This window comes from Lacerta agilis, chromosome Z (genome assembly GCF_009819535.1).
Source record: "Lacerta agilis isolate rLacAgi1 chromosome Z, rLacAgi1.pri, whole genome shotgun sequence".
In the NCBI taxonomy this organism is placed as follows: domain Eukaryota; kingdom Metazoa; phylum Chordata; class Lepidosauria; order Squamata; family Lacertidae; genus Lacerta; species Lacerta agilis.
The window spans coordinates 13,325,515-13,352,587 of NC_046331.1; the positions used below are offsets into that span (position 1 = coordinate 13,325,515).

A 27,073-nucleotide genomic window follows, 5' to 3' on the forward strand; every position below is an offset into this window, starting at 1 on the left:
TGTGCTTCCCCCTCCACCCCATGAGTAGTTTTTCATTTTTTAATTCACATTCAAGTGGATGCAGGTTTTAATTGAATTGTTAGTAGATAGACGGTCTAAGACTTGTGATTAATTGATCTAAAATTTCTTTAAGTGGGTAACAGTACCATTATTTTAAAAAGAATTTCTGGAGGGTATAATTCCAAGCTGAAAGGTCTGGCCAAAAAAAAACCCCTGTTGCCTGCTGTTTTCCTTATTTTTACAGGATTTTATATTCTGAAACTTTTGCTGCTTTGCATAATTTATTCTGGCTTGCCTAGCCACAGGGTGCGGGTGGGGAGAGAAACTAGTCAGAGGCGTGAAACCCCACACTCTGAAAACAGTATTCAGTCCTCCTATCTACCCCATCTCCCCAGATCTCCCTACATGTTTGGAAGTATGCCTAATTTGTTTTATTATTTAGGTAATTTTATTTATTCAGTCAGTCAGTCATAAAAATTTAATACTGCTTAATATAATAAGTCTCTATGCAGTTTGCATAAAAATATACCCCATAACATTTAGTAAAAAATCCTAAAAACTGGATTAAAAAACAGAGCAAAGCTCTACATCACTTTCACACACACAAATAACAAATAGTTTTGCCTCCATAAGGACTAGAAACTTGGTCAGTTTTTATTATTTGTAATTGTTTTAATGAAAGCAGATATTCTTCAGAAGCTGCATCCTGCACCCAGAACCATACTCTGTGGTGTTGGTGTTGTCTGCACAGGTAAGCCTGTGTGGAGTTGGCACAGCTGTGGAATGTGTAATTTTTCTCCCTGTGTTAAGAATCAAGACCTCAGAAAGGCATGATCCGCATTGTACAGAGTCCTTTGCTATATCTGAAATCTGGCCCTGAAATTTTGCCTGATTATTCTTATTTTTTAGAAAAGAAGATGTCCAAGACTAGGCATATTCTACAAGTACAAAAACAGTGGCTTGTCTCCAGTTAACCTACTCAGAGTAGACCCATTAAAGTTAATTAGCTTAAGTCAGCCATGTCTATTCTTTTCAACATGAATAGCACTCTATATCACCCAATATAACTAGCACTCTATATCACCCAATATTTCTTCTCAAATTGTTTAAAACAACAACAACTATGGGTTTATAGTCCTTCAGCCTGCATGATCGAAATGAGAGCAGGTCTCAAATTTTAGCTTTTGCAGATTACTCCCGATTGCCCCCAATCCAGAACGATCAGGTCTAATTAAACACAAGTCACACACAGCCTCTTCTGCATTGCTTTTTGCGTAATGAAAGAGAAGTTGGCCCTTGTCGAGGATAAACATGTGGAAGAGGGGTGTGTGTGAGAGAGAGAAGTACATTGCATGAGCAGACCGAACATTGTAATGCTCTTTGAACTTTTCTCTTTGGCCAGATTTTTTTGGGGGGGGGGGAGGCAGGCACAGCCCCCTTAGAGGACAGGCTCTCCCAGGCCAAGCTGCAGCTGCAGAGCTTTCCCCCTGCAAAGCAATCTCCTCCTCGTCAGATTGGAGTCCTTTTTCAGCTGCCAATTTCCTTGTGGCATTTGCTGCTTCCTTAATATCACTTAATTAGTGGCAGGGAAAGCTTGGAGCCTGGCCCAGGGAGGAATTTGGGGTGTTTTTTTCTCTCCTCTGGATGGTGCTCTGCTGCGGAAATAAATAAAGTCCGGCGGGTGGGGGGAGCTTTGAGACTAGAGCAGAGTTGGGCCAAGTGCAAGATCAAGAAAGAGGTTTGTTTTGCAAGGGACAGGGCTGGTATCATGGAGGGAGAGGGCTATCAATGGCTACCGGCCATGGTGGCTATGCTGTGCCCCCACAGTTGGGGGCAGCAATGCTTCTGAATGCCAGTTGCTGAAAACTGCTTAAGGAGAAAGTGTTCTTGTGCTGGGGTCCTACTTGTGGGTGTCCCACAGGCATGTAGTTAGCCACTATAAGAACAGGATCCTGGACTAGATGGGCCATTGGCCTGGTCCATCAGGCTCTTCTCATGTTACTACAATACAAGAGGCTTGATTGATGGTTTGAGACAGAGGCGTAGTTAGGGGGTGCACTGGGCGCCACACCGCAGGGGGCAACACTTACCGCGGGGCTTGCAGCACACCTGGGCCACACGTCTCCTGGGAGTGACCCAGTGGCTTGGGCGCCTGCAGGCTCTGTGCTGCCCAAAAGGGCAGTGTGGGGCTTGCATCTGCCCGCTGCCTGCCCCTCAGCTCCTTGGAAGCTCCGCGGCATGCCCTGCCCCGGCTTGGCCTGCTCTGTGGGTGGTCTGCCCTGCCCCCGGGTGCAAAGCGATGTACAGCCCCTTAGCACATACCTGGGGGTTGACCAGGTTGGCCCTTACCAAGGTCCCAGGCCCAGGGCGGTGCAAAAAATGTGCTTCTCCGCCCTGGCTCAGAGTGTCTAGGAGCCAACTTCCCCAAACATGCACACCCTGCGCTGCTCTGAGCAGCCAACATGTCCTTCCCAAGTCGCAGTGGGTGGGAGGGGGATGCGCCGATACAGCTCCTTATGAAGGGCGCATGGCAGCCTAAGTATGTCTCTGCTTCTGAGAACAAGTTCTTCATCTAATTCCCAGAGTCACAAAACAACCTCCAACCGATGGCATCAGGTTTGTGCGGAAACAGACTCTCAGGCCAAGTTTGGCCCGTGGGCCAGAGGTTCCCCACCCCTGACCCTAGGAAGGGGTCACAGATTGCAGCATTACTGGACCTTTTGCCCTGAACGCTGCCCATTTCGCCTCCACCAGAGTGTGTTGATGCTGTGTCCTGATATGATGAGATCATACTTTTTTAAAAAAAAAATCTTTCCGAGATAAGCCTTTCAGCGTCAGCCAACGTTGCCATGTAGTGGGGACATCTGCTAGGTTGTCTGAAGGAGCATATCTCAGTTGATAGATGCTATGCCCCACTCCTACACTGCTGCCACCATTCCTCCCCATAAGACACTCCCATCCCCCCCCCTTCACAGCACACATCAGCCACAGATGGCTCATTTGACTCAATGGGTAGAAAAGCAGGTGTTCAGATAGCAGTAAGCCAGAGGTATCCAAGCCTCATTGCTTGGCACTGCCAGCCACCGGATGGGGCAAGCAGTGAGGAACCTCCGTCAAATGGATTGACGGCATGATCCGTGTTGAAAACAGTCCCTGATAAATGGTGGCCTCTTCTCCAGAGACACACCACGGGTCCAAGAGGGGCGAACGTCACCACTGTGATGAGTTTTTGGCAATTCAGGGCTGGCTGTGTTGCATGTGCATCAGCAAAAAGAGCGTTTGAGCCCACCACAGGGCTGTTGTCACTTCCCACCCTTATTTGTGACAGTCTGGTTTTTGTTTTATTTTAAAGCCATTCTCCTGCACTCAATAGCTAATATCTGCCAAAGTAGTGTACAAAACTACATTTAAAGACCATCAGTAGTATGTGATGTTAGACTTAGAGCAGACCTATCAACTAACCTGGGTAAATTAATTTCAGTGGATCTACTCTGGCTAGAATTTAACTTGAATGCAACCCTGTAAATCCACATGAAAATAAATGACAACTCAAAAGCAGCAGAATTAATATCCCAGCCAACTCAAAAGCTACTTGGGAAATAATGGTCTTGACCTGCCTTTTGACAGGACAGCAGAGAGGGAAGGGAAGGTCATTCAGACCTCCTGGGGGGAGTTCCAAAGCATGAGGGGATGCAACTGAAAAGACCCTGCAGCCTGCTGAGGGTCTCACTCTAAAATCTGCTAGGAAGAGATTGCAGTGGTGTATGCTTATTTATTACATTTATATCCCACCTTTTCTCCAAGGAGCTCAAGGTGGCATGCAAGGTTCTCTCACTCACCTCATTTCATCCTCACAACAACCCTGTGAGGTAGGTTAGGCCTAGGGTCAGTGAGTTTAACCCAGCAAGTTTCATGGCTGAGCAGGGATTCGGATCCTGGTTTCCTGGGTCCTAACCCAACACCCTAACCACTGGCTTTCATGCATGTTGCCTCCATCTTCTCCCCAAAACAACCATGTGGGGTAGGCTGAGGCAGGTGCAGCACCAATGCCTGCCATTCCAGGGCAATAGCCAAGGCCCCTCTCTAAGCCTGCCGGTATTTAAAGAAAATTCAGCTAGGCACTCCATGCAAGATCTGACTTCCCATTTTCATTTCCCACCCTCTCCTCTGTGTGGTGCTGCTCCAGAGCAGGGATGGAGGAACAACTGGTCCTCCAGATGTTGTTGGACTCCAACTCCCATCAGCCCCAGTATCCAGCATGGCCAACAGTTGGGGATGATGGGAGATGTAGGTCAGCAACACCTGGAGGCAGCACATTGGCTGTCCCTGCTTCACTTCATCACTGGATGAAGAACAGTTGTCCTAGGGAGGCAAAAATATTGGTCCTGCCATTCCTGCCATTTTACATTGTTTGTTGTTGTTGTATTTATATACTCGTGTTTCTTCCAAGATGGGATCAGGGCAGCTTCCAACATTTAAAAACATCATTATGAAATGCAAAGTGATAAAAAGAAACTAGTTAATAAAATAGCACATTTAGAGCCAGCCATTCAAATCAACTTTGCCCCGACCAGCATCACCTGCACCTTAGTTTTCAAAGGCTCATCTGAACAGGAAGGTCTTTGCCTGCCAGCAGAAAGAAAGCAAAGAGGGAGCCAGTCTGACCTCTCTTGGGAGGGAATCCTCCCCCTCCTCCCCCTCCTCCTCCTCCTCCTCCTCCTCCTCCTCCTTCTTCTTCTTTCTTCTTCTTCATACCCCGCCCATCTGGCTGGGTTTCCCCAGCCACTCTGGGCGGCTTCCAACAGAATATTAAAATGCAACAATCTATTAAACATTAAAAGCTTCCCTAAACAGGGCTGCCTTCAGGTCTCTTCTGAAAGTCTGGTAGATGTTGTTCTCTTTGACATCTGGTGGGAGGGCATTCCACAGGGCGGGTGCCACCACCGAGAAGGCCCTCTGCCTGGTTCCCTGTAACTTGGCTCCTCATAGCGAGGGAACCGCCAGAAGGTCCTCGGCAGTGGACCTCAGTGTCCAGGCATATAGGATATGCTCCAAACCCAAGTCCCTCTTATAACAGTTCCTGAAGAGAGGGGCTGGTGAGCAGGTGCAGCATATCACATCCCATAAATTTACTATTGGCAAAACAATAGTAAAACATGAGAGTTGAGCGAAGATACGAAATGTCTCCGTGGTTCAGCTGTGCTTTGCTTTTTCCTTGTGTGTGAACTGCTGTTCTCTTTCACCTGCACACCTGTTGTGCATTCACACCTCAAGGGTGTCTGCAATAAGGCTTGCTTTTGAAAGAGGGCCCTGTATCTTACCATCTCTTTTGAGAGAGAGAGAGATTAGGAGCCTGTTGACCCTAAATGTACTCAGGAGATGGATTTTCAAGGTAAGAACTCAAGGAATGAGACTCAGCCAGTGGAGTCCGATCCATCAGGATGAATGGAGCTCTTTCCCCCGCACCAACCTCATTCCATCCTTGGCCAACTCCCTACCTGGAGATTCTGGGGATTGAATCTGGGGACTCTGCTTGCAAAGCATGTGTTCTGTCACCACATTATTGTTCTACATCTAAAAGTAATGCTCCAGCCTTCATGATTCTGGGATCTTCTGCATGCACTGCCAAAGTCCTGCTCTCCCCCGTCCCCGCTATTTAATTTTAGAAAAACAAACAAACTTGGATATGTTAATCATGTAATGAATGGCACATCTTGTTTGGCCCAAAATTCCACTAAGTTTGGTGAGACTTTCTTCAAAGTGGGAACGTTGAAGAGTGCATACTTAAATTTTAAAATCCAACATCTCCTTGTAAAACCAAATCCTTTAAAAACAGTTTTCTCCTTCCTTATCTCTCTCTCTCCTTTCTTTTGCCCAGACGTGAGTTTCTTCTCAAGAAAACTCGGGGCAAGCGCCGTCTGGCCGAAATCTTGCAGTCTGAATACTCGAGTGGCTTGGACATGGTTGCATCTAAGGTCAAGAAGAAGAAAAAGCTGGCCAGCCTGGGAACTGAAAGATGAGCCAGAAATTCTCAGCCTCTCCCAAGATAGCTGAGACTCACAGTAGCTGCAATCTGGGAGTATCACCAAAAATTGAGGTGCTTCTTCCCCCACAACCCCTTTTGCAAAGTCTGCTACAGGGAAATGGAAAGCAAAATTCAGAACAGCATTGTCCAGTGTGAAATTTAAGGTGTGCTGGTTGTAACAACTTTTAACCAAAACTTTCTTTTTTGGGGGGTGGGGTTATGAATGCAGAGTAGAGCCTGCAACCCCTGAAACAGTGGCAATGGTGAAAGCAGTAGCCCTCCTAATTATATTCATTGTATTTTTTTAATATAATTACCTTACATGAGCCGCCTTTATTCTTGAAGGATGCTGTGGAAATATACTGAATGAATGAATAAATAAATAAATGGAAAAGTGTGTGCGCACGCACACATACCTGTATGTATAAATCTCTATGACTTCTTCAGTCTGCTTTACAAAGGATGGATGGGGGACTCCCAACTGCTATCAGCTCCAGCCAACATAGGCCAAAAGCCAGGGATGATGGGAGTTGTAGTCCAGCAAAAGGCAACAGGTTCCCCATTCATTGTACAAAGATAAGTGTTGCACCCTTTGCTCTGCCTATGCCCATTACTGGTATGCGACAAGGGGAGTGTAGTCTTCTGGCAGTGGAAACCTTTCCGTGCTGCTGTTTATAGAGCTTGAAAAGATGTAGAAGAAGCCATCAAAAATATCAGAGGGCTGAAGGATGTTTATTTTTTAAAGATCAGAAGGATGGGCTGTCCAACTGTGACACAGAGTGCCGTGAAGGTGGTGGACTCTTCTTGGCTAGAGGTTTTTCAGCAGAGGCTGTGACACCCCCACCCCAGTCAGGGTACTGTAGCCAGTCATACAGAGATACACCATGAAGCCTCCTCAGAGGACAAATTATTTTTTGCTTCTTTGAGGGTGATTTGAGTGATTCAGGTTTACAGATACACAGCAGAACTGTCCTAGCAGGGGCAAGTTAAGAGGTCTGGGAAGCTGTCTTATACTGAGTCAGACCATTGGCCCACCCAGCTCAGCATTGTCTACACTGACTGGCAGTGGCTTCCCAGGATGTTACAGAAGGTTCACCACTGAGCTAGGGCCTTCTCCAAGGCAGGGCATGACCAGAACAGAACAGTGAGTTAAACAGAGATGCAACTGACAGCATCCTCCCATGTGCTTGCTTTTTGTTTCCATTATTTTTCAAACCCATTTATTTCTTGTGGCTCAATAGTTCTGGAATTTCTGCCCCATGTTATTTGCAACTGTCCTGTTAGCCTCCAAACTCTTTATCACAGGACATCTGTTCATGCAATGCTATTCACTACATATCTACACATAAATGGTAAGTCCCATTGAGCGTTTCAGCCTTAGACTATTTTACCAATTCCTATTACCTTCAAGTTCATATTTTGATTTACACTAGCAGCTTTGGTCTGTAACCTTTTTTCTAGGGTTGTATGCTTTCACCTACTATATTTCAAATTGATTTTTTTTTTAATCCCTTTGCCAAAGTGAAACCTTTCAACTCCTTCCCAAATGTGTCTTGGCGAGGACAAATTTCAATCTTGCCATTTTCCTGTCGTGTTAGAAAGGGTTGTCATTCATTAACGTGCGAGATGGCATCGGCTGGGCGCTACAAGGGCAATTAAATAGCACAGAACATCTTTGATTTGCATTTCTGGGCTGTGTAAATGTAAGGAAGGCCGTTGCTGGATTATTCTCTCTCTCTCTCTCAATGAAAAGCGCAAGTTGTTCCTTTGATAGATTTTTAATATGATTTTAAAAGAGTTTTGTTTGGCCTCATTCTTAGGCAATGAGATTAATTTAAAGCACTTATCCCCTGGGTTTAAGTCAATCCATGTAGGCCTTTGGACAGGGGGCTTCTTTAGGGGAGGGGGGGGGACTTTGTTTGCAATGCCTCTGAAAGAGACTCTTTTCCCACTTTATTAACCCCAGAGCTGGGGACAATCCCCTCCTCCGCCCTCTCACACCCTTCTTATACACACACACACTCACACAGAGAGAAAAAGAAACCCTGGGGATTTACCAAATTCAGCCCCTGACCTGGGCTTCTGGGCTTCTTTTCTCATGTAAAATCAACACCTTTCAAAAGGGAGATGTTTTGACTTAATGAGCTGCTTCTGCTTCCTTGATGTTTTGTGGGTTTTTAAAAATAATAATATAAAAAAACAAGAATCCACCAAGTAGAGCACCAGAAAACTCCATTCGAAACGCCGTTATACCATTTTAAACAGGCATTACTTTCCCACCAAAAAAAACCACCCTGGGAACTGTAGTTTATTCAGAGTGCTAAGAATTGTTAGGAGACCCCTTACTTCTCACACAGCTACAGGTCCCAGTGTTCCCTGGGAAGAGGCATTGGTTGTTAAACCGTTCTGGGAACTGTAGTTCTGTGGGGAATAAGAATCTCCTAACAACTCTCATTTTGAGCTCCTTGGATGAAAGCTGGGATAGAAATGTCATAATAATAACAACAAATAATTATAACTAATTATATATTTCATTCATGTGTGTGTGTGTGTGTGTGTGTATCAGTCTTTCCAATATTATTCCAATAACAGCCTTATTAAAACAATGCCAGTTTTATCCAATTAATACAATTAATACCAATTATTTAAATACCAAATTATACAATTTAGTTAAAGTGTGATTTGATGGCTTCCTTCCTTAATTATAGCTAATTATAATTAGTCCAGGGGGTGGCACTGCCTGTTAGCTTCCTCCAGTCAGTCTAAGTTTCGCTGTTGCAGAACTTTGCAAGGAGGAGAATGGTGGGCATAAAACTTGAATGAGTTGGCTCTGCCTGTCATTGGCTCTGGCTCTGCCTACTGTTGGTCTCCTTGCCTTCTGCCTCACCAGTCCCAAGGGCCACCAGCAACACTCCACACCTGTTGCAGGCCCCATTTTTTATTCTTAAACAAAACAGATAGGCAAATTCATGGAAGATGGGCCAGGCAACAGTTGTTTGCAGCAGCAGTTAAATGGAACATTCATATGCAGAGACTGTCTACCTGAGACCCCTGAATTCTCAGGAATAAGCCATGGGAGGTGTTTTGTTCTGTGAGCAACCAGATGCATCTTGTCTGGCTGCAACAGGAGAAAGGCTGGGCCTCATTTTAAATTAAGTTATCCATTGATTTTATTATCCTTTTACACAGCCTTTATGAAAACCAGTATGGTGGTATATAACAAATCAAAACCTAAGGACAAACCATAAAAAATAAAACAATGCAAATGTTAAAACCTCAGGTTTTTAAAATAATATGTTTATTTATTTTCATTCTTCACATCACACATAAAAACATAAGTCAAAACACATCAACCACGTTGCTTAAAAATATCAAATAAAATTACCGTATTACAAATCATTCCAAGAAATCTTTCCATATATTACCATGAGAACTCAGTCTTCTTAACCCGTATCATCCAAAAACGGTTGCCACACAATATAGAAAAGCTGTTGGTTAGAATTCCCTTTGGTAGCACAAATCTGGCACATCAGCTTTTCAGACAGGGCTATTGACCACGCTATGGAGTACCACACTTCAATTTTCTGGCCCAAGAGCATGGCTGTTTCCATGTTTTCCACTGTGAGGAGGAATATTAAAAGTTCTTCATGAGCAATTGGTGGAGTAGATATGCCCTTTATTCCAAGTAAAGCAAGTTAGAGGGTAAGGCTGTAGGTCCACTTTGAATATTAAACTCAATTTTTTAAATATCAAAACCCAAAATGGGTAAACAGATTTGCAAAACCATCTGTATGCATGTAAGATCCAGTCTTCCCACATCCCTTCCAACAGGTTGATGTTGCCCCCCCCCCCTTGTGGGATATTCGCAAGCAGAAAATATATCACCTATGTATGCATTTCAAAGAGAATTCCACTAATTGGGCTGAAACTTTTAAAATGTCCTCTCCGCCCCTCCGCCCCCCAACTCAAAGCATTTTCCATTAGAGATTATTACTTCAAGGTCCATTTCCCAGGGAATTTTTGTGGCCATAAGATGGCCAAATTCTACCTCAATTAATATTTTGTATATAGTTGGCACTTCACACACTGATGTAGCACGAACAATTTTTTCTCCACACATTTTATTTTAATTGATACTCATCAAAAGATGTACAAAAGTTTAAATACAAAGCGTCTTTATTATATACCGGAATAAAAGAAATATTTTTAAAAATTAATTTTTTTAAAAAAAGGAGCAAAGAAAAGGGAGAAGGAAAAAAGAAACAGAAGAAAAAACAGAAAAGAAAATTTAAAATAGGAAAAGATTAAAAGACTTCTGATTCTCTTGTCAGCTAAATATAGCAACTAGTTCAAAGTATTCACTCAAATTGACATCCAACTATTCTATTTTCTATAAGCCAACATTTTCTCAATCTTCAAATCCAGATATTACAAGTTCATTTTCTCTTTCACGCAAAAAGTCCATAAGAAGTTTCCAGTCCTTAATAAATGTCAACAAAGATTTTTCTCTGATTGTTCTCTGTAGCAGGAACATTGACCATAAGTTGTTCAAAAGCAGTCAACTCTCGGTCTGCTTGAATGGCTATACATGGTTTTAACAGAAAGAAAAACAATTGATTAAAATTAGACCATGACCATGTTACATTGGGAATGTTAGCCAAAATCTGCTCTTTATGTAGCGGGAGGGGGGGGGGCTATTTACATTAAAATCTCGAGTCTATAGAAAACTGCTTGGTTTTTTGTTTTTGTTTTAACTGTGCCTTGATACCTTTCCTAACAACACAGACGTGGGTGGGTGTGATTGCATTCCTTCATCTTGGGGTGATGGAGGAAAAAGCTTTCCCCCACATGCCTGTCAAGTGGGCCTCTGCTGGCAGTCATATCTTCATAAGGGTCTCTCCTGCAGCTCTTAACAAGTGGGCAGGTTCATAATGAGGCATGCAGCCCCAGAGGAACTAAGCCGCTGAGGGCTTTAAACATCTTCTCCTGAGCCTGGGGAACAATTGCTTGGCCATTACATTTTGCATCATTTGAAGTGCTGCACTGACCAGACAGTCTTCTAGGGTAGCTCCATGTAACTCAAGTTTGCAGTAATCTGAACAGCAATGCAGTGAAGGCATGGATAACCAGTGCGAAATCAGACTGACTCAAGAGACGTGATGGTTGGTACACTAAATGCCCTGGCGTAAATGTACTCCTTGCCACCACAGCTGCCAGGATCAAGGAGCACCCCTAATCTACAAAGCTGAGGGCTCAAGGGGAGTACAACCCTTTCCACAGCAGACCAGAGTCCCTGAGGCAGACTGATGAAACAGCACCTCCATCTGTCAGGGGTTATGGGAGTTGTCACATAGCAACGTCCAGAGGGCCACAGTTTAGCCTCTTCTGGTGTTTCCCAAGAGTGAATGGCTATGACAAAAAGGGACAGTGGTGGAGCTGAGGTATTACCTTCAACCAGTAACAAGAGGGGTGGGCAACCTCCAGAAAGTGCTGGAGTCCTATAAGATCAGACCAAAGGGGGCCCATCTAGTCCAGTGTGTCTTGTTCTCACCATGGCCAACCAAATACTTCAGTGGGAAACCCACAAGCAGGAATGGAGCACAGGTGAACTCTCACTTCCTGCAGTTTCCAGCAACTGGTATTCCAAGAGATGCTGCCACAGGGGTGCAGCCATCATGGCTAGTAGCAGTACAGTGGTACCTCGGGTTAAGAACTTAATTCGTTCTGGAGGTCCGTTCTTAATCTGAAACTGTTCTTAATCTGAGGTACCACTTTAGCTAATGGGGCCTCCCGCTGCCACCATGCTGCCACCACATAATTTCTGTTCTCATCCTGAAGCAAAGTTCTTAACCCGAGGTACTGTTTCTGGGTTAGCAGATTCTGTAGCCTGAAGCATCTGTAACCCAAGGTACCACTGTACTACACTCAGGGCTTTTTCAGGGGGAACTCACAGGAACTCGGTTCCGGCACCTCTTAGACATACCCTCCAAACTTTCTCCAATTTCCCTGTCCCCTTTCTTAATAATTATTCCCCACACATCTTACTGGGTTATACCCCACACATCTTACTGGGTTGCCCCAGCCACTCTGGGCAGCTTCCAACATATATAAAAACATAATAAAACATGAAACATTTAAAAAAACTTCCCTATACAGGATTGCCTTCAGACGGCTCGGCGGCCAGATAACTCCATACCCTCCAACATTTTTCCAATGAAAATAGGGATGTCCTAAGGACAGGTTCTCAAAATCAGGGACATCCCTGGAACATAGGGACAATTGGAGGATCTGCTCTCAGGTGGCTGCCACTGCCATTCTAAGAGACTGAGGCAGCCGTTCATAGTGAGTTCCAGCACCTTTTTTATAGAAAAATAGTACTGGCTATATTTACATATAGACTGAGGAGGCTGCATCCCAGGGCCTCATGATCTAGGAGGGCCTCGGCCTCCCCCCCCCCCCCATTAAAAAAAAAACAGGCAAATTTTACAGTCTAGGCCCAGTTCCTTACCAACATTAAACATGTGACACACGAGTCTATGACAAGTGAATACTTATTGTTTAGTAAATTCGTGGAGGCTTTAAAGCTACTTAGAATCAATATCGTCCACTATGAAGCAATGCAAGTGTTCAGATCATTTTATATCACCGTGAATCACAATATTTAATTTTCACCTTTTGTGAAAATAATAATGAGCAAGCAATATGAAATTGGTGCTAGTAAATGGAAGCGACAAAAAGAACAGAAGGAAATACTCCCAACATTTAAAGCCAATCACGTCATCCGGCTTTGTACAGCCGGCAGAAACAGCCCTAACATAATCCCTCAGATACAGAACATTCGTGTTTACAAATAGAAGGAAATCAAGTAGACGACACTAAGCAGTCTGAGCAGAACAACCAGTTTGTATACAGAGAGCAGCCTCCCAAGAACTTTGAGGAGAACTGTTTTCAGTGACTACAGCCGCAAGTACAGAAAATTGTAAGGAAAGTGGCAGTCAAGTGACTGGACCCACAAAGACTAACACAAGGCACCAGAGGCAGATTCAGGGGAGTGCGATTGGTTTGGTCACACTGGACTCTGAGCCTTCAGGAGTCCTGCAGCAAGGGATGCTGCAGTTATGGTGTAGAATGGAGCGAGAGAGGTGAGGAGCACCAAATCTTGGTGTTGCACAGGGCACCTCTGAAATTTAAGACCCCATGGTCTGCCACTGAAGGCGCAGAAGGAACAAGCCATGAGATGGCAGTTCAAGCTCAATGCAATCTTGAAGAATTGGAAAACAAAGCAAATGATCTCAGCAAAAACCCCAGCACCGCAGACACAAAATTACCAACTAGTGATTTCAGAGACAATAAAGACGTAGGTTTATGGACCACATTGAATAACGAGGAAATACTCTGGATCGATTCTATTCCACCAAAAGTAAATGGAAAAACCTACCCTCAGGAATGGCTAGTGTATTCTCCCACAACAGGAAAAGTCTACTGTTTTGTGTGCAAACTTTTCTCTAACCCAACTACCTGAACTATAGCTTTAGCTTCTAATGACTTTGATTATTAGCACCACACTTATCTTGTTCGAACCCACAGAAACTCTAAAAATCATATTAACTCTATGCTAACATGCTTAACAAGAAAGCATGGTCAGATGCTCACATCAAAACTCGAAGAGCAAATCAAAGCAGAGCAGGATTACTGGAGGCACGTATTTCAGTGAGTTATTGCAGCGCTTTCTCTTTTGGCAGAACGTGGCTTGGCATTTGGGGAAATGATGAAATTCAGGAATTCGGTTCACCAAATAATGGTAACTTTCTGGAATTGCTTGAATTAATTGCCAGATTTGATCCCTTCCTGTGTGCTCTCATAAATCGGCATGGAGGTAAAGGCTTTGGTCACCCATCCTACTTATCCAAAGCCATATGCGACGAGGTTATCCAGGTGATAGCTAATACAGTTCAAGAAGCAATACCGAGCGACTTCAAATAGGCAGGTTGTTTTAGTTTATCAGTCAATTCAACCCCTGATGTTTCCCATGTTTATCAGCTTACTGTCATTGTTAGATATGTTTCTCCCCACAATAGAATACCAACTCAATGCTTACTGAATCTTTTTGAGCTGAAAGATCACACCAGTGAAAGTATGGCTGAGCTGATACTGAACTTGAAATAGATTCCAGCAAATGTAGAGGGACAGTCATATGACAATGCATCCAATATGGCTGAAAATTATAACGGCATTCAACCAAAAATGCTGGAAAGGAACAAGTTTGCATAGATTATTCCATGCATTGGACATTCCCTAAATCTCGTTGGCTGAACTGCAGTTTACTTATGCCTGCAGTGATTTTTTTACCACAATAGATTAACTTTATTGTTTTTTCTCAGCTACTTTAGAAAGATGGGCAGTGCTAAAAGAATTCTTGCTTTGGAGTCAAAAGTTCCTAAACATTAATCTGACACAGTAAGAGAGGCTCATGACAAAGCTACTGCAGCTATTAGTGAAAGTTATACTTACATTGTTGAATTCCTCAATCATATTTACTGTGATGAAACCGAAAAAGGAGATAACTAGACAACAAGCTGCAAATCTTCTGCAGAAAATGGGAGAATTTGAATTCATGTTTATGCTCCACCTTTGGATAGTTTTGCTAGACCAATTTCATAAAGTTAGCAAGGCACTTCCAAGTTTGCAAATTTTATTGAGCACATGTGTAAATATTTACAGCTATTATAGTTCGTATCAAACACCCAGGCTAAGTTTGATGAAACTGAACAGCAAGAAAAATTTACTCTACCACAGGTAGAGTACCAAACTGTCAAAAGAAGTTATGGGGGGGGGGCAATGATGGGACAGCACCTGAAGCCTTAAACAAACTTTCTCAAAGAGTTAAGGGTAAATTCATTTACCGTATACCTGTCATGGACACTCTTAAAGCCAACCTAAACAGAAGGGCAACGGTGTATAGGAGCTGGCAATTTTTCTTTTGTGGTGAACCTTCAAGCAACCAAGGAACATATTCACAATGGCATTGTGATTTTGGTGCAAAGTATCCAAAGGATGTTGACCTTAGTCTAGTCAATGAACTCTTGCACTTCCACCTGTATGTCAAACCAGCTCACCCTGAAAAAGAAAATTTCACCGACCAAGATATGTATCAAGTAATATTCCAGGAAAATTTCAGACAGCTTTTCCAAACATGGGAACAATTTTCAGATTGTTCCTGTGTTTAATGGTTACAAACTGTACTGGCGAAACATCATTTTATAGACTAAAAAGGATACAGAATGATCTACGCTCAACAATGTCCCAAGATTGGCTGTGTGATCTAAGCATTCTCTGCATATAAAATGATAAACTGTGACTTACTGATTTTAATGATATAATTGATTAAATTTGCATCCAAAAGACCTTGAAAGAAACTGTTCTGGCCTTGTATATAGTACAATGTTGTAACTTAGCTATGATTTCCCCTATGAAGGTTCTGTGTGGATGTCTTCATTAATTCCATAAATTTATAAACAGTCTTTTAATCAGTGCTAAGATTTCAGCAGTGTTCTGCTTTCATTGAGTTGATAAAGAAGAGAAAGAGGTTTTGTTTCTCATGATCAGATGCTATTCAGTTTGGGCCTCTCAAGATCTCCTAGCCCGGCACCTTGAGTTGCTGTCATCTGGGTCTGCCTATTAGCCACTGATAGCCTTTATATCCACGAATTTGTCCAATCCTCTTTTAAAGACACCATAGGTGGTGGCTATAACTGTCTCCTACGGGAGAGAATTCCATAGTTTAACTATGCACTGTGTGAAGACCTTTCTTTTATCTGTCCAATCCATGCAGAATTTTATAAATTTCTACTGCATTGCTTCTTACTTGCCTATTTTCCCAACTAAAAAGTCAAAAATACTGCAGCCTTTCCTCACAGGAGAGTTGCTCCGAGATGGGTGATGGAGTCATGCAACATCTGAAGGGCTTCAGACTTCCCAGTGAAGACAGAGACCACATTCACACCATACATGTAAAGCACTATGATACCAGTCTCCCCCCCCCCACCAAAAATTTTTTATGGGAGTTGTAGTTTGTGAAGGGTGCTGAGAGTTCTCAGGAACACACACACACCCATTTCCCCTATCAGAGCTACAATTTCCAGAATTCCCCATGTAGATAAATTGACTGCTAAAACACTATGGGAATCGTAGCTCTGTGAGGGGAACGCAGGGGTCTCTTTTAACAACTCTCAGCACCTTTATGAAACTACAGCTCTCAGAATTATTTGGGGAAGTCATGACTGTTTAAAGTGGTATCATGGCGTTCACATTTTGCATCACAATTCTCCAGCCTGCAGGTACAGAAATGCATGTACTGGGGCAAAGTGTGCATAAAAATGCATATAATAATGAAAATGGCATACATACCGGTAAATATATCACACTGGGGGATATGGCTTGCAAATAAATGTGTATGTTAGGCAAAACTGCCTACAAAGATGAGTCTTTTAGGAGAAATTCACACTAAAATGCTGGTGAATATTATCAACATCACAGATTATTCACTGCCTTCTAAACCACTGCCTCCAGGAGATTTACATATAAGATGACTAAGAACAGTTAAACTAAAACAATTGATACATTAAAAACAAGACTGAAACCCTAACAAGTGGACACTCATGGTAAAGACAGAGTTTTCATGAGAACTTTAAAAAAAATGAACTGGACAGTAAGACAAGAAATGGAAAGAGAAAAACAAAATTGGCAAATTCTCCCATCCCTAGTGAAGCCAACATTTTCTGCAGCTCCTTAGATCATTTCTATGCCTGTCCATTTTCAGCCCCTAGGGCCCTCCTTGTCTCCTCCCTGCTGAGGATCTCTGCATAGCTGTTTCATTTATCACCATTTGTTGTCCCTCCGCTTGGGTGTCTGACCTGCATGCATATATTTTTGCAGTCTGGCCTGCAGGTTGGGGAGGAGATCTGTGTGTGTGTGTTTGTGTGTGCGGGGGGGGGGGGGATTGACGCTGGTCTGGCAGAGGCCTGGTTCTGTGTAAAGAGCTAAGCCTCGCAACCCATCTGTCGGCTTCCCAAGACAGAGAGCAGCTCCCAGGCTTGTCCCGGTGACCAGCTGCTGGGGGAGATGCAGGCCAAAGGCAGATGAGCAACTTAAGTCCTTTCCTTCTCTTGTTCCTCCCCTTTCCCCCTTTTCATTATTGCTGGAGGGTGGAAGGCACTCTTTTTTGTTTTTTCACCAAAGCGATCATTTAAGGCCATTATCTGTTTGCAAGATGAGCGTTAATAATTCACTGTCGCTGGCAAGGTCCCCGCCTCCCTGACCCTCTCCAGCTCTCCCGACTCTGCTTTCAGAAGGTACAGAGGGCAGAGAAACAACAAAAATAAGCCCCACCAGTGGAGGTTGGTCCACTGGGGCAAGTGCCCTACTAACTGTCAGCCCGTTCTCAGCCAGTCCCCACTCCCTGCCTGCCTTTTTACTTGCAATCGTCCCAGGGGTGGTGATGGCTCCGGCTGCCAGCTTCCTCCTCCTTAGGATTGTCCCTTGTAGAATAACATGAGCACCAACCACCACCCACAGAGGAGAACCTCTTTCGCAGTTCTGCATGAGTCACTGGTCTGGCCTAGGCTGCTTTCTGTAGGGAGGCACATGCTCAGATGTGAAGAGTCAGGCCATGGTGGCTGGTACCTATTCAGAATGATCATGCGGACGGCAGGGTGGCCAACAGGCAGAGCTGACTAATTCAGGTTTTCTTCTCCATCCTTCTCCAGCTTGCCCTCACCTTCCTTACTTATATCCAGTCCAAGGAGTAGTCCTGCCTGTCCACTTCTTATTCCTTCACCTCAGTGTTGCCCCTTGTAGACCTGGCTCTGGCTCTGCCTACTCATGGACTCCTTGCCTTCTGTGGTCCTACTCCCAAAGCGCACCAGCCGCTGCTGGATAGCATGCACACATCCTGGTACATAACCCCAGGATAACTACTATCCAAGGCTTTTGCCACAGCTAAGCACTGCCACCTTTTACCGCGACAAATTGTGTTTTTTTTTTGTCTGCATGCTTTCAGTTTGTTTGGATTTTCTTTGGGAACAGAGCATAGCCACATTGATAGGCTTCTCCTCCATGAATTTGTCTAATCCTCTTCTAAAGCTGTCCAAGATGGCATTTCAGAAACAGAGAATTAGCTTAAGTTCCACCTGTAAATAAAACAAGGATCAAATTTCTCCTGCATCCTTGCCTGCAAGTTGATGGGTCACGTATGATGGAAACCAGCAACATATCGGAAGGCTTACCTGAGCTGCTTTTGTTTACTTTTATTTTACACAGTTGTAAAATGTTGATAGGCTAAGAACGGATGCACACAGCACATAGTTCAAGCGATGGAACTTCCTCCTGCTGGAAGCAGCGGTGGCCACCAACCTAGACTGGCTTTAAAAGAGGATTAGGCAAAGTCATGAGGGAGAGGGCTATAAAGGGCTACTAACCATGAGTCAGCAATGCTTCTGAATACAGTACCAGTTGCTGGGAACCACAGGAGGGGAGAGGGCTCTTGTGCCTGGGTCCTGCTTGTGGGTTTTCCCACAAGCCACTGTGAGAACAGGATGCTGTACTAGATGGGCCATTGGCCAGATCCAGTTCTCAAGTCACCAAAAGCATCCTTCTGGGCTGAAAAGCAGGGTAGAGACATTAAACTGATTCCTCATCCACGTAACCAGAATTATTTTTCCCTCCAGCGAGAATTTTAGGGACTTCCTATTGCCTCTTCTTCTCTCTCATTGCTTTCCAGCATGTTTTGATGTCTCTGTAGCGAAGTGGGGTGGGTGAAGAAGGCTAGGAAATGACTCAATCTGTTTGTAAAGAAGTTTATTTCCACATTTAAAAAAAAGAGAGAGAGAGGGAGAGGGGGGAAAGAGGGAAAGCAAGAGAGGAAGATTTCCCCTCCCCCCTGATCTCTTCTAAAGCAAGAATCCTCCTTTTCTTCTTCCTCATTACAAAGTCCGGAAAAGAGAATCCTACAGATATACAGACTTACGAGACTCACTTACACAAATACGCCCTCTGGGTTCACCAATAAATAATTCATATACATTTGTGCACCAAAGTTATTTACAAAAAGAAAAAAAAAATTAAAGTTACATACTTTTTGAAAATTCTTGGTCTAGCATAAAAGGAGTCCTCTTGTGCTACAGGGAGATAAAACATAGTTATTTCTTTTGCTCTGTGTGTGTGTGTGTGTGTGTGTGTGTGTGTGTGTGTTGGAGGGAGCAATCTACACCTTTCTGTACCTCGAGCCAGGCTGATGGTCTGCCAGCAACTAATTTCCAGAATTGGGGGAAGGCCTGAAACAGACGTAATCCCTGCTGCGTTTAGTGGGGCTTACTCATAGGTAGGTTTCCAAACCTAGTCTCATCTGCTGAAATCAAATTGGATTCTGTTATTTTAACCCATTCAACGTGCCTATTGTTTAGGTTTTTTTCAAAAATAATAATTAATTTTCACCTGTTGTTGTAACTGTTCTCTCTGTTTTATATACACTATAAAATGAATGTTTTTTTTTTAAAAAAAATATATCTTTACATACCTTCCCAAAATTGGGCTGGTAAGTGTTTCACATACCAGGATTACAGAAATACTAAGTCAGACCATTGGTCTTCTTAGCTCAGTAATGTCTACACGGATTGGCAAGGTTTCAAAGAGAAGACATTCACAATCCTACCTGGATATGCTGTTGAAGGATGAAACCTGGGACCTTCTGCATGCTGTACCAGTAAGCCAGGTCTCATCTCCATTTAAATATATATTTCTTAAATGATTTTAAGAAGCAAAAGAAGTAAAACACAGATATATAGATATATAGAGTTGTATAAAACTAAGAGAAGGCCAACTGAAATGATGTAAACCACTTAAGAGGTGTTGGTGATTAAATTGTATGTTAATCCTGCTGAACAGAGTAAAATACGTTGAAACAAATGGACCTGTGTTCACTAAGTTCATGGACCTAGTGTGCATTGATTTCAGAGTGTTTGCTCTGGGTGTAACTTACATACAGACTTGTGTGTGTGTGCGTGTGTGTGTAAATAAATAGCCATCAATAACCCAGATCAGATATGTGGCAGGGCTGCCAAGTTGTGAAAAATTCTCTTATTCTTGTCTTGCCTCTGAGGACACCTCCCAAACAATTTGCTTATTGGTGTGGATGTGACCTCAGTCTCAAACTGGTAGTGGGGCTGGGGTATGTTAGAGTGCCATGAAGTATATCATGTATATTAAGTAACTGAAAAGCCAAACTGCCCTCTCATTGAGGAGGTTGCCTGTGGTATGTCTGTATCAATTACAGTGGTACCCCTGGTTGTGAACGGGATCCGTTCTGGAGCCCCGTTTGCAACATGAGCAGAGCGCAACCTGAAGTACCGTTCTGGTACTTCCAGGTCCAGCGCGTTCGTAACCTCTGCCGAACGCAGCCCGCAGCGAACGCAACCAGAGGTAGGACTGTGCTGCCCTGGGCTTAGCCCCTCTTGAACAGGAAGCACACTCCAGGAAATGACAGGCAGAAGGGTGGGCTGTTCTGTGGGTGGGTGCATGCAAAAAGCATGTTTTTCCTCAAAAGAATCTTGGAAGCTTTAGTTTGTTATGGGGTGCTGGGAATTGTAGCCCTGTGAGGGAACTACATTTCCCAGGATTCTTTGGGGGAAGATGCCTGCTTGACTCTATTCACTCCATCTGAAAACAAAGGGACATTTTTTTAAAAAAATAATAATTAAAAGATGCTTAACTTTGCCAGATCACGCAAAGGAAATTAAGCAATGCTGCAGTAGGATAGAAGGGCCCTGTCAATGTATTATGTGTGCATGTGAGGTGATATATTCTCTGGTGGGCTGCATGTGTCCATGAAGCCATGTGTGTAAAGGGTGTTTGGGCCTATATGCAGAGTAAGGATGAGGCTCTTCACATGTGGCCCTCCAGACCTGTCTATGTGGCCCTCAAAAATATCCCCAGGCCATGCCCTTCACAGGCCAGGCTCTGCACCTTTCTTAGATGCTTTTACCTGGCTGGAATGAGTCCCTGAACTCTTGCTTACCTGGCTGGAGTATAGATGTCCACATGTGCGTAGAAACCTCTGGGGTTTGCAGCACCCCTGTGGTACAAAGGTGAGGGCCCCAGGCCCTGCCCATCACTGCCATGCGTCCCCCAGAAGGTTGCTTATGAGGACAAGTGGCCCTCAGCTGGAAAAAAAAAAGTTTATTAGGAAAGGGGATGCTATCAAACAGGTTCTCCCTGAAATCTGGAGGAGGGGAACTGCATCTGCTGAATCTCTTCCTGTTGTACAGCGCTCTAAAAAAAATTGAAGGAAATCTGGGAAGGGTTGTGGAGGTTGGCAACTTCAGGAGAGAGGGAGGGATGACCCTCCTTGTTCTGTGGGAAAGGACTGCGTCAGGCCCAGGCATGAACACTTGTGCACATGGGTAAAAAGAGTTTATGAAAGTCAATGGGTCTGAAGAGCAGGAAACCCCATGCAAACAAGAGGCAGCATGGGAGAGACCGTCTTTTATAGGGTGGTTGTTGTTTTTAATTTTCACAGGGCCCAGCCTACTCCTGTGGCTGTAATCTGATTTAACTGTTTTAAAACTTTTTTTTCCTATTTGAAATAAATTTATTGATAATACTTTGGCTATTTGCTGCTGCTCGGCTTGCAAGTCCGGGTATGTAGAGGGAACAAAGCACCGTCCAATAGGTCGTGTGAAGGAGGCAGAGGCGTACTTAGGGGTCAGCCATGTTGGCCCCCGCCAAGGGCGCAGGCCGTGGGGCGGAGGCGCAAAAATAGTGCCCCTCTCGGCGCGGCGTGGAGGCATGGGCTGTCGCAGCAGCCCCGCAGAGCCCCCTCCCCAGCTAGCCGGCATTGCTGCCGGTTAGTTTCTGCAGCGGAGCTCCCCGTGAGGACGCCGACGACGCCAAACGTCAGGCGAGGCTCTTAATTTTGCAAAGCCGAGTCACTTTCCCCTGGTTTCCTTCCCGCTTTGACCAATTTCCAGCCCGCGCCGCTGCATGTTTACCCCAGAGAGCAAGGGCTATTGACTTAAATCGGGCTTAGTTCCGAGTAAAGTGAGTACTTAGGGCGCAACCTCCAAGTGGCGCCATAAGAAACAAAAAGGCAAGCGAGGTATTGTCAGAAGTTACTGCCTCTGGCTTGCCACCTTTAGGCTGCAGGCCGGTGTACCCACTTTCCTGGGATTAAGCCCCATTGACCTCGGTGGGATTTCCTTTTGATTAGCCTAGTCATTTATAGGATTGGGCTGTTAAACGCCCAGTTTAAGAGTAATTTGTGACGATTGAATTACGTCAAAAAAAATTTTTTTTGCTGGAGATGCGGGGGGGAGGGAGGGGGCGCGCCGATACCGCTCCTTGCCAAGGGCGCAAGGGAGCCTAGGTACGCCTCTGGAAGGAAGCACTAAAACGCGTGCATCGTGGTATATCCCCCAAATAGGATCTGATTCCCCCTCCCGTTTTCAAGAGTCAAACTGGACCAAATTTGTTCGCTTGCATGTGTGATTGATTGTGCGTGTGCGTGCGTGCGTGCGTGCGTGCGTGTTTGAGCAAAGCAACGCCCGTTCAAAAGAGGGATTTCCCACCCACCCCACCCCCCCGGCGTTCCCACGTTGTCTCTTCCAGAAGCTGCGCCCGGTCCCTCCTCCTCGCCTCACCGCGGCTGAGCCGCCCGGGGAAGGACTCCGGCCAGTGGGGGCAATGGCGGCGGGGGCTCGCTGCCCCCTTGAAGTCCGTGGATGAGGATCCGGGGGACCAGCGGCCTCTGCAGGGCCGGCGGCGGGGCGCTGGGCCCGCGGTAGAGATAGAGGGCAGCGCCCGGATCCAGGTTGGACACCAGACTCTGCGGGTAGAAATAAGGCGACGGGAACATCCTCTGCAGCGCCGAGTAGTTCCCGGCTTCGGCCAGCAGCTCCAGGCCCACCGCGGTCTGCCTTTTCCATTTGGTCCTGGGGTAAGGGGAAAAAAAGTTTCGGGGGTCAAGACACTTGGATCACTTTTATTGACCGTTTTAAGAAAATCCATCTCATGTGTCTGCGTTTGACAAAGGGATTGCTCTCTTTGGGGAGGGAGTTCCACACGTGCACTTTGCGTAGTCTCTACACCTGTGTGTACAGCTGCATGTGGGAACGGACCCTCTTGGAAAGGCTGGTGTTTTTAAGTGTTATTAATCATCATAGTAAATGATAATACCATTTTTTAATTTGTTTCCATACCAGACTGTATTACAAAAGTAATACTGTTTAAAGAATAAATATAAATTAACACCCCCGCCCTTTCATGATTCAGAGTATATTTCTTTAAAGCACAATATATTCTACAAATAGTATTAAGACTCCTGTATTTAGCATGATATTCAACCTGCAAGGGCTATTTGTTTCACTAACTTTCAAGAATAGAGGAACAGAATCTCATTGAATGGACCAAACCTTGTTGGCTGATTGCATCAGGGGAAAACAAAACAAAAACCATTGTGTTCTAAGCGGCCATAAGAGTGTCTGCCTGGGATGTTAGTTCTGTGGTGGCAGATTCACACTTCAAGCCACCACCTGATGAACAGGCAACTGAGGACCTGCTCAGCATGTGAGGATTAAGCAGGGATTAAAAGACCCAGCACAGAGGAAAAGCATAATTTAGGAGGACAAAATCATGCTCATGTTCACATTAACTGAAAGAATTGTAATGGGCTGCTTACTTGCACATATGAAGTGTTAATCACAGATCTAACACCACAACTTTCCTATCGTGCTGCTTCTCCTCCAACTCAATCTGAGGCACTCAAATTTGGTGGCCACACATAGAATCATAGAGTTAGAAGGCACCCCAAGCATCATCTAGTCCAACCCCCTGCAATGCAGGAATCTCAACCAAAGCATCCATGACAGATGACCATCCAGTCTCTGCTTAAAAACCTCCAAAGGAGAGTCCACAACTTTCCAAGGGAGTCTGTTCCACTGTTGAACAGCTCTTACTGTCAGAAGGTTACTCTTGATGTTTAGTTAGAATCGCCTTTCTTGTAACTTGAAGCGATTGGTTTGAGTGTCCTCTGGAGCAGAAGAAAACAACCTTGCTCCATCTTCCATGTGACAGCCATTTAGATATTTGAAGGTGGCTATCATATCTCCCAGTCTCCTCTTTTCCAGGCTAAACATACCCAGCTCCTTCAACAATTCCTCATAAGGCTTGGCTTCTAGACCCTTGACCATCCTAGTTGCCCTCCTCTGCACAAAATGTTGCCTAGAATAGCATTGGGGTGTTTTTTTTGCTGCTTCATCACACTATTGACTCATGTTAAGCTTGTAGTCTACTAAGACCCCAAGATCCTTTCCACATGTACTACTGGCAAGGCAGGTGTCCCCCATCTTATATTTGTGCAACTGATTATTCCTGCCTAAGTGTAGAACCTCACATTTGTCCCTACTGAAAATAATTTTGTTAGTTTGGGCGCAGTTCTCCAATCGGTTAAGGTCATCTTGAATCCTGATTCCGTCTTCTGTGGCATTAGCTACCAGTTTGGTGTCACCTGCAAATTGGATGAGCATCCCCTCACTGCCTTCACCCAAGTCATTTATAAAGCTGCTAAACAAAAACAGGCCTAGGACAGAACTCTGTGGCACCCCACTTCTCACTTTTTTACAGGATAACAAGGAACCATTAGTGAGCACTCCTTGGGTTTGGTCAGTCAACCAGCTACAAATCTACCTAACAGTTACCTGATTCAGCCCACATTTTAGCAGCTTTCTGCAATAATATCATGGGGGACTATGTCAAAAGCCTTACTGAAACCAAGATACTGTACATCCACAGCATTCCCCTGATCCACCAAGCTTGTAGGTCTATTAAAAAGACAGAGATTTGTCTGGCATGACTTGTTTTTGGGAAACCCATACTGGACCTTAATATCCACAGCGTCCTTTTCTAAGCGCTCACAGACCAACTGTTTAATTATCTGTTCTAGGACCTTTCCTGGTATCAATGTCAAGCACACCAGTCAGTCATTACCTGGGTCTTCTTTTTTCCCTTTTTTGAAGATGAGAACAACATTTGCCTGCCTCCAGTCTGCAGGGACCTCACCTGTTCTCCAATAATTCTCAAAAGATTATAAACAGAGGCAAGCTCCTTTAGTACCCTTGGGTGCAGCTCATCAGGCCCTGGAGATTTGAATTCATTTAAAGCAACTCAGTCTTCCCATACCACCTCTTTTCCTATCTTGGGCTGCAGCTTCCTTCTTGCATTTATTCTATTATCACCAGGTCAGGCACTGCTCTCCTTTTGGGTGAAGACAGAGGCAAAGTAGGTGTTGAGCAGTCCCGCCTTTTCTCTCTTACTCGACAGCATTTCTCTGTCTTCTCCAGGCAGAGGACCTACTGCTTCCTTGTTTTTCCTCTTGCTTTGAACATAGCCGTGTGAACAATGCAGTATGAACGAGCGTTTGTCACTCAAATAGGCAAGCCAACACATTCAGTTTGCAGAGGATCAAGTAGTCGGAAATCAAACAAGATGCAGGCGCAACATCCGTACAATGTTCAACCCTGGCCACAACACATTACAAGGAACATAGAAACATAGTAAGCTGGTTTATGTTGAGTCAGATCATTGGTCCATCTAACTTTGTATTGTCTACACTGATCGGCATCTGCTCTGCAGGGCTGCAAACAAGGGAAGCTTTCCCACCCCTACCCGGAGATGCTGTTGGAGATGGACCCTGCAACCTGGTTTATATAGAGGCTTCCACAAAGGCCAAAGTGCAGAACGTGTGGCCCTCCAGTTGTCGCTGGATTACAACTCTTAATCATAAGAAGAGCCTGCTTGATCAGGCCAATTGCCCACCTAGTTCAGGCTCCAGCATCCTGTTCTTACAAGGACCATCTAGAACCCTGGAGCCAAGACATGAGCACAAGAGCCCCTTCCCCTCCTATAGTTTCCAGCAACTGGGATTCAGAAGCATTTCTGCCTTTGACTGTGGAGGCAGATGATAACAATTGTGACTAGACTAGTAGCCCTCTGTCTAATCCTCTAAAGACATCCTAGTTGTTGGCCATCACTGCCTCTTGTTCTATACTTTGTGCTGCATGAAGAAGGGCTTTATTTTATCTGTCCTCAGTCTTCCAACATTCAGCTTCATTGAATGTCCACAAGTTCTAGTCTTATGCATAATTTTATAAATGTCTTATCATATCCCCTCTTACTCTCCTTGTCTCTAAACTATCCTTTATTTGCCCTAAATGTTCCAACATTCAGCTTCAATCATCATCATGGTCGTCAGCATCATCCTTAAGCATTGGTCATGCTGGCCGAGGCTGATGGGAGCCAGAAATCTGCAGCATCAGGAAGTCCACGCAGGTCCCCCTTCCACGCTGTAAAAGAGTGCTAACCTTCCAATTAAAAGATCCCCCACTACCTGACATTGAAGCAGCCCAAAGCATGATCAGTGCAACCAGCATCGACAGGGCCACATTCTTACTTGTGAGGAGGAGGAGCAGCTAATACTTCAAGGCTTTCTAGACTTTATTTAAAAGCCCCAATTGAAAACTTCCCATCAGGAGTAGACTGTGCTCCATATAGCCTCTGCTATAAAGGCTGCCTCTGCCCGATAAAAGCCTACACATTACCTTTGAGAAGTTCAATCTTAAGTCTGGGGAAGTGAGGCATAAACAGACAAGTGTAAGTGACTTCCTTGTCTGTGTAGGACATGACAGGAGGTGCCATGTCAACCGAGGATTGTCATCAATGTAACATGAGCCTTGTGGCTCCACACACACAAGGATTTGCCGTTGAACATAATGATCGCAAATTGTTGTTGTTTTTATTATGTACTGGCAGGTGCTTGTGTGATGCACACATTCAGCGTAGCTGCAAAGGAGGCTGATCTGTTAGGGCAGATGGGACATTGCCCTGCTTACCTCCCTCTGCCATTAGTCAGCCCCCACCTGCCTGCGTTCTTGCTTACACCCAGTCCAGGGGGTTGCCCTGGCTGCCTGCCAGCTTCTTCCTCCTTAGTCTCAGATTTGCCCC

The 27,073-nt window shown here is 44.6% G+C and overlaps 2 protein-coding genes across 4 annotated transcripts in view; one reads left to right on the plus strand and one right to left on the minus strand.

The window, feature by feature from the left end:
* DDX31 (DEAD-box helicase 31) overlaps positions 1-6,332 on the plus strand; it is a 65,970-nt gene extending 59,638 nt beyond the window's left edge. The window contains exon 20 of one of the 2 annotated variants that reach the window (XM_033137479.1): positions 5,879-6,331. In XM_033137479.1, the coding sequence (XP_032993370.1) occupies positions 5,879-6,020 (142 nt within the window). In that variant the 3' untranslated portion in view covers positions 6,021-6,331. Of the gene's footprint in view, positions 1-5,878 lie in introns of both variants that reach the window. The other variant, XM_033137480.1, reaches the window with a different exon arrangement.
* Positions 6,333-10,321: 3,989 nt separating this feature from the next.
* Positions 10,322-27,073, minus strand: part of BARHL1 (BarH like homeobox 1) — a 37,927-nt gene continuing 21,175 nt past the window's right edge. The window contains exons 3-7 of one of the 2 annotated variants that reach the window (XM_033137750.1): positions 22,655-23,007; positions 21,096-21,240; positions 19,158-19,200; positions 12,196-12,197; positions 10,322-10,598 (exon numbers count right to left, since the gene is read on the minus strand). In XM_033137750.1, the coding sequence (XP_032993641.1) occupies positions 22,713-23,007 (295 nt within the window). In that variant the 3' untranslated portion in view covers positions 10,322-10,598; positions 12,196-12,197; positions 19,158-19,200; positions 21,096-21,240; positions 22,655-22,712. Of the gene's footprint in view, positions 10,608-12,195; positions 12,198-19,157; positions 19,201-21,095; positions 21,241-22,654; positions 23,008-27,073 lie in introns of both variants that reach the window. The other variant, XM_033137749.1, reaches the window with a different exon arrangement.